General features: G+C 41.0%; 1 protein-coding gene across 1 annotated transcript in view; it reads right to left on the minus strand.

Moving 5' to 3' along the window:
• Window positions 1-3078: 3078 nt before the first annotated feature.
• Window positions 3079-13179, minus strand: part of WDFY4 (WDFY family member 4) — a 115120-nt gene continuing 105019 nt past the window's right edge. Inside the window, exons 57-61 of the mRNA XM_066323894.1 lie at window positions 10554-10733; window positions 7470-7652; window positions 6764-6851; window positions 4450-4561; window positions 3079-3482 (exon numbers count right to left, since the gene is read on the minus strand). Of these exons, the coding sequence (XP_066179991.1) occupies window positions 3416-3482; window positions 4450-4561; window positions 6764-6851; window positions 7470-7652; window positions 10554-10733 (630 nt within the window). The 3' untranslated portion in view covers window positions 3079-3415. The remainder of the gene's footprint in view (window positions 3483-4449; window positions 4562-6763; window positions 6852-7469; window positions 7653-10553; window positions 10734-13179) is intronic.

Raw genomic sequence — 13179 nt, forward strand, 5'->3', positions numbered from 1 at the left:
GATGCAAAGTCTTGCAGTGCATAGGCAAATATTGCTTCATGAGTGTTAACTAGCCTGCAGAATGTTAGAGATCAGACTCCACTCTAATGCTCAGTGTAATACTTACAAGACTTCTGTTGCTGAACAGGGAAGCAAGATATCCTGTGTAATAACCAAATAAGTGTAATTAAGGCATTTTAGGGTTTATGGTACTCAATTAGATTAAACTGGTTTTTAAAGTCACATAAAGGTTTGGTTGTTCCACATTTCTCTTCTTCATTTCCCTATAGGGCAGAGTTAAAACTCATTTCTGCATTTCTTATCCTAACAGCATTTGATTTCTTTTAAGGATAATTCTCACCCTGAGCTACTTACCCTGTGCAAAAGTTGGTTCTGAGATAATTATAACACTTTGTTGATGTTCACACTGTTCCACTTACAGTAACAATGGAGTTGTGCTAAAAGTATTTTCTGTGGAATTGCTATGCTTAATTTTTCAAGCATATTTTAGATAGGCTACCCCTACATCCCAAGCATGTGTTATCAGGATACACAATCCACACCATTACTGCCCCTGACCCAGCACCAAGTCTTGTCTATGTATCAGTCAAAGCCACCTTCACATCCAGAGCTGACTAAATTTCCTGGACATTTTCATGGACATTCATAATTTACCAAATATGCAGGAGACCAAAACAAATATTCAAAAGGGATAGTTGCAAGAGGGTTGTTTTCAGGTGATCCTTCAACCACTTATAACAAATATGGAGCAAAAACTTCCTGTCTCAGAGACTTACCTGTAGAAAAATGACCTGCTGGCACTCTACCCCTGTCACACACAGGCTGTATCAGAAAATTTGATGACTGCAGCATGCTGACATTTGTGCCTTAACTCTGCAGTCTTAGTCATGCTTTTGGTACTGACAGTATGTGTTTCTTCCCATGATTTATGTCATTTGGGAAAAATTCTCTGGAGCTAGAGAAGAAATTTTCTCAACCAGGCATTGTTGTACAGCAAATCATTCCTGATGAGAACTTTTACCAGGATGAAATTGCAACCCTCTTCTATTCATCTGCCTTTCATACGCTCCCAAATTACAGCTCCTTGAACATGAGGAGAAGCTTTACTTGGGAAAACATTTAACATGCTGACTTCCATTCACACATGCACACTCTGGACCTGTTCTCTGTGATTCAAAACAGATGTTGCTGAAGCAACTATTAAAGATTTAAGAGAACTGATGTTAGGCACAAGGAGATGAGCCTGTCAAATTCATGCATGGCCAGCCCACAGCTGGCCTCTTCTCATACCAAACAAAGCCAGGCTGATGTCTAGAGTGTTGGAGCCATTAGTGCAGCTGCTCAGGCTGCAAGGTGAGTGCCACTGCCAGCTCTAGAACAGGAAGCATCTGCTCTTGGCAAAGACAGGCTGCATGAAAAGGCAGAAGGAGGAGGCAGTTTGCAAGCCATTCAAGATGCTTACCAAGTAAGTGAAAACATAGGTAGCGACCTTCTTTCACAGCTCTTAATCACCTTTACCATGGTTCAGTAAAGCTGTATTTGCAGTTGGCATGAATCCACATCTTGCTGTCCACATATCCAAATCACAGCTTATTTCTAAGGAATGTGGAGGAGGAAGAGGAAAGAAGTAGTAGACTTTGGTTGACAATTGATCTTTTCCTAGTCCTCAGGAAAAGTAAAGACAGGCACAGTTCACCTTTGCTCCATATTTTGACTTGAATATTGGTGTGCCTTGGCCTGTTTTCAGTGTATGTTTCCCTGAGCTCAGAAAAATTAGTATTTGACTCAAGTCGTGCACTTGGAGGTCAGAAAGGAAGACCAGGGGGGTCATCTGTGTAGTCGTAATGCAGACTTCCATGTACACCTGCATCATGAGCTTACATGTAATTACTGCATTTTCCACAGGCAATTACCTCACTATGGAGACCAGATCAAACCATGGGGAGGTTGTGGTGCGGACGTGTCTCAGCACTCTGTAGGGAAGGAGGCTGTTTGCTACAGGAAGATTTGCTCATTCAGCAACATAATTTAAAAGAAGAGTCATTAGCTAAGTAGTTTCCCATGGGAAGAAGAAAGTTGATCATGTAATTAAAAGAGGACTGGTAAAAACCTGTGTTCTACTCCAGATTCTTCCTAGTGATGCTAGCAAGTCTCTAGCACCAAGATTTTGGCATACAGCAGTTCTTCATGTACAGCACACATGGGGCTTCACTCCTGCAGTGCTATCCAGTCCCAGTGCAGTGGAAATCAGGGAGCTGTCTGCTCAAGGATGTGTTTGGGGGTATGAACAAAAGAGCCTTCAGACCCATAATGTCCTTCGTGTTCTTCCCTGCACATGTCTGACCCAGCCCGTGTGTTCAGGACACTGCTCTGCCTGTGTGGCTGCTTAGCCCGGCTGTATGTGAGGTAAGATACTCAATCTCTTCAGCAGGTCAAGGAGGAGAAGAAGGGAGAGGGAGTTATCGATTTAGCTCCTTTCAATTATGCTAAAATGTTAAAGAGGCTGATTTTTCACAGTTTTTCCATCCCCACTAGGGACACAAATGGCACTTGAATTTATTACACTATAGTCTCAGCCTTCGTTTACTACAAATGCTCACTTCTACCATAAAGGGAGATGTAGAGGTAAATCCTGAAGTATATCTAATACACTGAACTTCCAGAGAGTATAAGGACAGGGTTAGAAAGAAGACAGAAAAGAAGGAAAAAATGAATATGTTGATCAGCCATGTCATATCTTTCTCTTCACCTATTCAATCCATTTTGCCTGCCTTGCTATTAAAAGAAGTCAGAGATAGGAAACATTACACCATAACACGTTCACAATGGGGCTGGATAAATGCACCAGCATCTGGCTGGGAATTCCAAACTTCACTTTGCAAGCAAAATATCTTTTGAAAAGGCCTGCATATATTTCTATGCAGATTCAGGGAGGAGGGAAGAGTAAGAATGGAGATATTAATATTCTTGCATGTCAGTGAAGAGCAAAAATACTGGAACATACTCACCTGTTTGAAGCCCGAGTATTTTTTATCTCATGATATTAAAAATACAGTATACTATTAAGATACACTGCTCTTTGGCATAATCAAGGCAGTTTTATTTGCTAAATGATATTTGTGAAATAAAATTTATTATGTCAAACTCAGTATCTAAAATAACATTTTAAATATAAAAGTTTTCCCAAGACAAGTACTACAAAAATCTCATTGTCTATGTGCATATCTGTCAGTTTCTCTCACAACTTTGGGGTCCAGTGTCTAATTTAAATTATGCTTGACTGCAGGGTCAGTCCAGCAACTCCCTTAAGATTCAGTCTCCATCCAGAGGCTTCCAGTTTCTCTGATTCTCTCATGCTCTGAAGGGTAAATTTTCTCTCCATCCAAATCATTGAAAAAAACTTGGCTGTTTCTTTTTACCCATCCAGAGACCAGCAGCAGAGTCTTCCCCAGTCATCACCAACTAGGAGCTTGGAGGAATTTCTTGAGAAAGAATGAAAAAGACAAAGAAAACCATGTTTAGGAAGAACATGCAAATAGGATCAAGGCTTTTTCTGCATGTGCACCAATTAGGAGGATGCAATATTCAGGAATGGACATTATATTTAAAGTTAAAATTGAAGACCCATGATAGAGAATATTCAGAGTTTGATACTTCAAAGACTGAGCTTAGAATTGGGTCCAAAATTTCCTGGAGTTCAGTGAGTGAGTTACAGACAAACAGATCAGAAGCCTGTCTCTGAGATTCTACAGATGTTAAATACAATGATGTCCAGATTCAGAATTCAGACTTGTTAGCACAATGTCCTGGCTTCAGCCAATGAAATCTCTGCTGCATGCAGTGCCACCAACGCTAATGAAACTAACCCTCACCTCAAATGTTGCCCCTTTCAATGCGCATCAACATCACACTAACTGTGCTAAAGCTGAGCATGCAGAATCCAGGAACATTTTATCAACTGTCAAAATTCCAACACTTTCAGAGAAAGGGACAGTTACTGTTTTACAGTACATCCTAACATCCTGGAATAGGAGATAAAAACAAATATTACAGCCAGATGTCAGCAGGAGGGGCTTGAGTAAACTAAAATACCGCCAGCTCTGCAAACTGAGAGGAGTTGAACAACAAAGCTGTCCCTTGGCCAAAAACTTCCTCCTCACATTTTAAGGAGGTAGTATCTCCAGCAGCTCCTAAGATAGCAGTTATTTCCGTGTTGCAGAGATGATGTAGCAGCCACTGAGTTCTACAACTATTCTGGCCAAAACCTGCTATCTGGCTTGTTTCCTACCTGTCCAGTGACTCCCTCAACATCCTTCATTAATGCACCTCGCCAGGCCAGCTCCTTGATGGGCTGCTTTTAGCTACAAGAGGTGTGACTGAGCTCTCCAAACCCCCACACCGCAGGAAGAGCAGGAGCCCAGCCCTAGGCCCCTTCCCGGGAAGCCACACCTGGACACAGCCAGTGCCGTCACCGCCGGGCTCGTCCTGCTCGCCTTGCCAGTCAGGGCAACGCTGGGATTCAGTTCCCGACAGAGAACAAGATGTTTTCCATGCTTGTTACCTGTTGTGTGGTTTAAAAATAAATATTTAGAAGGCGTCTAGGGGGCAGCATGGATGGGATTGTTATTATTTACGGTCAGCAAGTTGTTAAGTTGAGAACAAATATATTTAATCTTGGCCTGTGCTGTTGCAAAATAGGCCCATCCCAATTTAATTTGTGGCTATGATAGTTACATGTGCTGACGTGCGGCTGTATCAATTGTGTGCTAAATTGGATTTGTGTATTATTGCTTTCTAAATTGCATGCCTAGTTCAGCAAAATTGTTCATCAGTTTTCACTGGCTCTGTGCTTAATAAGATGCCCCACAATACTTTGCTGCCAGGATATAATACAGCCCATAATTGCCTAGTAAAAAGAAATTACATAAAGCCCTGGTATTATCAACTTATCTAAATCTGCTCATAACAGAACCAATAATTAAATGCTGTGGACATTTCACATACACACACATACATACACATGCACACTTAACAACATAACTCAATCACAGTCACTCTGGTCTTTTTAATGACTCTGTTTCATATTAATTTTATTTTCTTTAATGCACAGAATGAGATGTGGGAATATTTGGTCATTTAAAATAATTCTGAAGTCATCTGAATAGGTTAAGGGAGTATGACCCTGCTTTAATTACACCTCTCAACTCTTTATTAAAGAATGTTGTTCCCATATCCATCTGAAAACATGCAGCCTTATATTCATATGCAAACAGGTGTTGTCTCTACACATCACAGGATACCTGAAGTGGGCACAAAATTTTATGGCCCTCTTGGAAAAAAAACCACATACAAGAGTGTTCTGCTGTGCTCCCAAGAATGGCTTTTAAATCCTCATTTAGAAAACTGCTTAAGATATACATTTTACAAATAGCTAAAATATCAGTCTGTTCAAAAAAATGCACATGCAATTATGCCTGCAAAGACCTGCCATGGGAAGTTATAGACAAGAACTTCAGAAATTCTTAAATCAAAGGAGACTTTTCTATAGGTAAAGAGAATCCACAAAATAACTACAAAATACCACAGGGATTTTGGAAAGAATGTTAAGTCTTTTGCTTTGACTTATTGACAAAGCAGTCTTCGATTAGAGATGAGAACAAAAATAAATATGAAGTTAACACAGCCAGACTATCTCACATGGGGCATCTCAGGTGCTCTTACACCTTTCCTAGAAGCATCTGGCTCTGGATACTCTGAGGCATGACAAAAGTTCTGATAAGCATCTGGTTAGGCCATTAAACATAGAGAGGCATATCGGAAATATTTTCACATAGCAATCTAAGTAATGTTGATGCCAAGTTCCATGAACAGCACTTCTGAAGATCTCTGTGGTAATGCCCAATTACTGTGTAATATCTTTTTTTTTGCAGATGTTACATCTATAGCTCTATATTTATGCAAATTGTGTGCCTAAAATTGAAGTAATAGAGAATGTTTGTAATGAGGACCACAGCAAATAAGTAGAGTAAATTATACATAATAACACCACAATTCCTTTCTCTTAGAAAAAGCGTTGGGAAAAGAAGAAAGCTGTGCTATTTAGGATGTGCCTTTAAAGCTTTCTGGCAGGTTTCAGTTCCTGTGTTTGTTAGAACAGAGAAACAAGCTTGAGTTGTTTTTAGTACCATTCAGCACCATAGTTCCATGATCTTATTAACCTCAGCTCTGTGTGAACTACACAGTATCGGCTTCAGCTGCACACAGCCTTGAATAAACAGTACCAAGAACTAGGGCCTGATGCTGGCCTCCCACCAGTTTGAAGGACCTTTGACTCCTTTTAAGGTGGCAAAACCAACAAATGTCTCTGTTCCGTCCCAGAGGAGGATCTAGCACTGCCCACATGATGCCAAGATACTTTAGTACAGGCCATCTGCAGAGGTGCCAAGGCAGTGGACTTTCTGGAGCCAGGACTATTTCCAGCATTGGTTTCATAGCAGAAAGGTGGCCTTCTGAGGTTGACAGAACCCATGGGAGAGCCTGTGAAAAAGCCTTCAGCTCCATCCTGGTGTGCCCATGCAATGGCTGGCTCAGGTATGCTCTCTGTCTCCAAGGTGGGGCATTTGCCACCCACCACTGTTGCTGGTCACAGTAAGACTGCCCCAGTTGCCCACACCATCTCCCCTTCACGCCACCGTGCTCACAGCCCCTGTCATTCCTCACAAGGAGACAAGGCTTGCAGCACGGGGTCACTCTGTGGTCCTACCTGTGCCACCCGGCTCTTCCGTCGCGCCGCTCTGCACTCCCAGCCCGGCACCTTGCTCGGGGGAATTGCTGTATTTGGTCTTCCACAGCTGTGCCGGTGAGGGGGTAAAAGTGGAAAAAGCATGGATTGTAACAATGAGAGAAGGATTCAGCTCCTGCTTCCCAGCAAGTGGTGGGAATTGGACTTCTAGCACCACAACAAGATTTTGCAGTTGTCTCCTTCCCTGTCACTGTGCTGCAGGGTGTCACACTGGAGGAATGTGTGCAAGGAGCTGGTGGGGTTGCAAGGCTAAAACGCTATCAAAAACCCAATAACCCAGGAAGTTCATCTACCATACTGGAGGCAGAATCAGCAGTGAATTTCAAACTCATGAGAATGTAGGACTTATACTGAGCTGTGAACTCTCAGAAACCATATTCAACCATGTTTCTGAGGAGTGATAGAATTTTTGCTTTCAGAATCACCACTGAATGGACAGCACATTTTCAAAATTCTCCCTGAATGGCAAGAAGTCCTCTTGTCAGGAGGATAAAAGTTGGTAGGAAGCAAATATTTTACTCCGATTTTCCTTTTCTGCCCTCTGCTGCACTGTGAAGAAAGTGCCATGGGATTTTAGTAGCTCTGTCCCTCCGTTTAGAACAAAAACCCCCTCTGCCTCCAGTCTACAATGAATCGGGGTTCCTTTTCCTCACTCCCATCCACCTACCCTCACCACTCCATCTGTGCTTCCTGTGATGATGATGCTGCGTGTGTCCCAGTCCATCACTTCAGCAAAGCAGCAGCAAACAATGTGGCAGGTGGGGCTGGAGGCAGTGCTGATGCTTGCAAGAGGCTGGCCATTGACTGTCCACAGGTACAGGTGAGATCCTGCACAAGAGATAATGTCCCCCTGCAACAGAGCAAGGGGCAATGTCTCAAAGTCCTACACTCATCCTCCTCGTAACTTTTAAATGCTGATTAGAAATTGTTGAATTGCTCTGATTTAAATTCTGACCACTGTTTTTCTTCTGGGCAGGTGATATAAAGCAGATAAAGTAAAATTTGCCTTTTTTTTTTTTTTTTTTTTTTTTTTTTTTTTTTTTTTTTTTTTTTTTCCCCCATGAAAAATGCTGACATTTTTACATCACAGAAACCTGAAACAACAGATTTAGCAAGATAATACAGAAACAAGGGCGGGGAGGGAGGAGGTTTCACATTTTTAAATGAAATATTTAATGAAATATTCCCTTTCTGTTTTCCTTAAAGGTCAGGCTTTTAGTAAAAAAGAAGACTGACACACTGACTGTGCTAGTGCCATGGACAGGGGCTGTGCACAAGCAGTGCCTAGCACAGGTTCTGGGCCAGGACTAGTGCTCTTATAAGTTTTACAAATAAGCATTCTCTGAAAAAAGGGCATGGTGTTCACCTGCTTAGTTACAAAGCCTTTGGTGATTTCACAATCCTCCTCTGCCCCTCACAGGGAGCTCACTGTCATCGCATTTCTACACCGTGTTCTGCATTTGACCAATGACCAGCTCTGCATCCAGTGAACTGCACTGGTCATGCAGAAAACATCTTTGGCACGGCACCTCTCCCCTCCATTCCATGCAGGTGCAGCCTTACCAGAGACTGCTTATAAGGAGCAAATACACAAGTAAGTCCTTAGGGAAACACACAGAACCAAGACCCAATGCTGCAATTGTAAATGATCTGATGAAAAGTGCATTTTGATCAAGTTATTAATTGAAATTTTACATAACTTTTCTTGATTCATACTATGAATCAGCTAAATAGAACCTCATCAGCAAGGTCATCTGGTTCTGAGAAAGGACAGTGTGCTCTTAAATTAGCAGTATGCATCTGGTTTAAGTCAACTAACACCTTACTTCACCCCTGCCTCATTTGGGGCCAGAGCTCTTCACTCTGCTGGGCAGAATTCTGGAGATAAAAAAATGATAGCATGTTCAAAACAGAGCAGCCAATAATTTGAGAGATTAAATTTCAGCTACAATATCTGCATGAGAGTACATGATGTCCAGACATTTGGCAATGATCTATAGTGCTTTTCAGGTCTGGATCAGGGATTTAAAACTAACTGAAATAATTAGTTATGGCAAGCTTTTACAATCCTCCTTAGTTTATGGACTTTTTGGGACAGTTCTTGTCTATGCTACACAAATACCATGTGGTTTGGATCTATAGATGGCCCTTCTAGATGCCAAGCAACTCCAACAATCACATAATAAAGAGCAGTATAGGATTCTTATTCCACCAAAGTTTTTTTCCCCTTCAAAACTTTGCTTTGAACCATTCTGAATTTTTCAGGAAAAAGCCCTTGCTACCAATCATGTAATTTTGTGTCATTCAAAATACTGTAACACAATGGAAAGAAACATTTGGTTCCTACTTTCATGTAGCTTTACATAAATATATAGAGAAGAATTAAACAAAAAATACATTTCAGAACTAAGCTTTCTGTTTTGTAAACATCAAAAAGATTTTTTTCATCCAAGATATGGACCTTTTATTTTGTCCTTGAAGCTTCAGTCATACTTTTCTAGAGGTTTTTGCTCTATTAAATTATTCTTTTGATATACTATTATCCAAACAGCTTAACCATTTGCACTCCAATAAAGTGGAGATTAGTCATTTGGATCAGTCACTAGACTGATCCTGGCACAGACTGTCTCATTTTTGGACAATTCCAGGAGAGCAGATACAGACTGAAAAGGCTGCTGTACTGGCTGGTACAGAACTCTGTCCCCTTGAGATCTCGAGCAGCTCTGTGACAGCCCACCGCTTCATTCCTGAATGCTTGGCACTGCTTCAGCTCACTTCACGAGGGACCACCAAGATATTCTGAACTGGCCTGCTGAAGCCACAGGCCACTTTACACTAACCAGGACTGCTAGGACTGTGGGCTGAGCTGGCACTAAACAGACAGCTTAATTCCCACCCTAAATTGCTAGCCATCAGACTGTGTGGTTGATAAAGCTCTGATATGAGATGACTGTTTTGGCAGAGACAAAGCAGAGAATATCTGCCTGATTTCTTACTGCTATGTACTCAATTTTGCTTTTGTACAATATCCAGGACTAGATACAACCTTGAATTATCTGAGCAGCTGAAACCCTGCCTTAGTATACTAAAGAAAGAAAAAAAAAAAAAAAGAGAGGAACATTTTTGGGAGGTAAAAGGTTGGGGAAAAAAAAATCTCATCCAGAATGTTTACAATACAATCCAATACAGAATATTTTCCTATCAACATGCATGCAATTTGGTCCAGGCACAGACCTCAACAGATTTATACCCACTGCTATCAGGAGCTCTCCCCACACCTGGGAGTAGAAAGGAAAGGAAAAAGCCAATATTATCACTACAAAGGTGTAAGGCAGTTGTCAGCTGAGCTGGCGGACTGCAGTCTAACCTGTCTCAGCTGCCTGAATGTGCAGCTCAGATGTGGCTCTGTTTCATGAATGTCAGAAGAAATTAATGAAACAGGGGCAACAAGGTTATGGGTGTGCCAAATCCAGGAGGTACTAGGGTAATACTTCATGCTCCATAGACTAAAAGTTGTTTAATCCTGCTATCTATCTATCCACAGATGCTTCTACTTAGCTACTCAGTCTAAGATGTTGCTTTTAGTGCTCACCCTCTCATCATTAAGAACACTATTATCAATCTCTGTAGAAAGAAAAAAAATCAATGTATCAGACTCTCAGGATGTTTTTATGTTGGGAAAAGCACTCATTACATTATCATGAAATGTTCATGGATGCATCAGAAGAAAGATGATAAATGAAGATCTTACTGTTGAATTGTTGATGGCAACAGAGCCGAGGCTTTCCTCGTGGGCAGGAAGCTGGTTTATGAACGTCAGCTGGTTCAGGTCCCAGATGATGCAGGTTCTGTCATCAGATCCACTCACAAAGATGCTGTAAGTTACAGATGCAGCAAGGCAGGTCACTGCCTGAGTGTGTCCATACAAAGCCTGGTGGGGAAAAACCAACCAATAAACCACAGCAGATGGTGGGTGATTTATTAGGGAACCACGGTCCTACCTCATTTGCTTAGTAAGAGCGAGTCATTCTTTGGAGAACTGAAGAGGGATTGAGGGGGAAATACCAAAGGATATTACGAAGAAGTATCCTTGTCTTCAACTTGTAGTTAAAGCTGAGTGGCCAAGAGATTATATGACTTGGACAAATTACACAGTGGTTCAGGGCCCTTGGCCTGCTCTTCAGACTCTAAGATGGTGCTTTGTGCTCAGAAAGGAAAAAAAAAATAATTTTTCACTTCAGTCCATTCAGTTTTAACTATAATTTATGCTTGGAAATTTCTCAATATTTAAAAAAATCCTTTTTGAAATACAATTTATCAAGATCTATTTCAGTAACCTTCTCAATCTTATCTTTCTGTGTAGCTGAACAAGTACTAATACATTTCTAATATTGGTTAAGAAGCGAAACGGGATTTATGGAGAATTCTTCCTTTAAAGCCAGGTAGAAATTTCTTTCCCTTTCATCATTACACAGCATTCTTTTTTGTTGTTGTTGTTTTATAGGTACAGAGCCATAAGGTGTGCTCAGTTGAACTTAGCCTTATTTAAACAGTTTCTTTTAAAAATAAACATGCTTTAGGCAATTTAACAGCACAGATAGAAGTCATGGATTGAAGTATGCTGCTAACAATTTTTTTATGCAGCACTCTCAAGTGACAGAAGTGACACTTCTGCTACATAACCACAGTAAATGACAGTAAAACCTGTAGGGCAACAGACAAAAAGTCCTTCACAGCTTTCCTAAAAAGACTTTCAGGGCTCATTTTTTAGCTGCCTTACTGTGAAAAATCAGAGCCACCAGTTTCATTTTCAAAGGAAAATGTATATTGCTTTCAATATAATGGTTTTCAAAGGAAATGTATATTGCTTGTTGGCTTTCTTTCCATGACATTATTAGCACATTTCTAGTTCTATCTCAGTTCAGCTTGAAGCAGGGGAGCCACATGTACCAGAAGGCTTTTGTGGGACACACCTCATCCTCTCTTCCAGCATGTGACTGTGAGACTGAACTTTTGCTGGGTAACATGTGCTGCCACTCGCCAAGGTCACCAGGACAACAGCAGTCAAACGTGAATCCCCTGGTGAAGAAGCTGAGCTGCAGCAGGCTCTGCATTACTGAAGGTGACCCACAATTGCAAGGGATGACTTTCAGCTTGGGACTTATTCCATTCACAAGAACTGTCAGCTGTAAATACTGGCACAAAATTAGGTTTCTAGCTGTGGTTTTCAGAAGTTAGAAACACTGTCACCTAAACATGGAAAAGAAGGTTCAGTCATAGCTTTGGATTGGCTGTAGAATATTGTTTTTACAAAGGAATGGGCATAATCAAGTGCCCCTACTTGAAAACTGCACAAGACTGCTGCAAAAAAGGCTGGGACAAGGCAGGTTCAAGGGCTCGAAATTTCCGCTTCTTTCTCCAAAGCACAAAAGAAAACATATCCAGTGTGAAAGCATCCAAACTGCCAAATCAAGCCAAGCTAAGGTCCTGCACAAGTTCCACTAAAATATTTTTTCTCTTTTATTTTAACCCATGAAGATCCTGCTCGGCAGTGAAACACTTTAAATACAAATAAATGTGGTAGAGAGGGACAGACCTTAACACAATTACAGTATCAGCTTCAACCCAGCAGTCTCAATCCACATTGAAAAAGAAAAAAAAAATCTCATGCTTTTGGCTCTCTACATGTTTTCATTTTCATTCTGCAAAGACTGACAGATTTTTCCTCAATGGGAAATATCCTGCAGCATATTTGCATAAAGATCTTGAGGCCTATCTCCAAGGTATTTTAACAAACGTCAAAAGACAAAAAGGAAGGCCAGGTTCACTGCAGGAATATTTAGTCCGTGAGAACTTAAACCAAGTTTGACCATTCAATTTAACTGGTTGATAAATCAGAGACAGTTCACAGATATGCTCCACATATTCCTGAGAGGTCTGTGAGGCAGAGAGCCCACCTTGCTCAAGTGTTTCTTTTGGCTCAGAAATTCTGCAGACTGGATTGCCAGATCCCTCTGCTAGTAAATTGCATGGATCAATACTGAGGCAATTAGGCTCAATCTTTAGTGTTCCACAAAACTGTGGAAGCAGATCCCACTAGAGAGACAAAAGCTACTTTTTCTGCAGAAATATAGTTTCTGTACTTTACTACATTCCAAACCAGAATGTGTGAGTCCCATGAGACATCTGGTAAGTGAATAGCATCCACTTTATAGCACATAAGCTGTTCTTAAGCAAAGCTCACTCTCTGAGGAAATTTTTTTGTTCAGCAGAAAAAGCAGCCACCATGAAACAGTGAAATACATGAAAGCAGAAAGTAATTCACTGGAAGACATTTAGAACCATAGTTCAAGTTTACATCCAGTCCAGGCAGTCAT

The sequence above is a fragment of the Sylvia atricapilla genome, chromosome 8 (genome assembly GCF_009819655.1).
Source record: "Sylvia atricapilla isolate bSylAtr1 chromosome 8, bSylAtr1.pri, whole genome shotgun sequence".
NCBI classification, from domain to species: Eukaryota; Metazoa; Chordata; class Aves; order Passeriformes; family Sylviidae; genus Sylvia; species Sylvia atricapilla.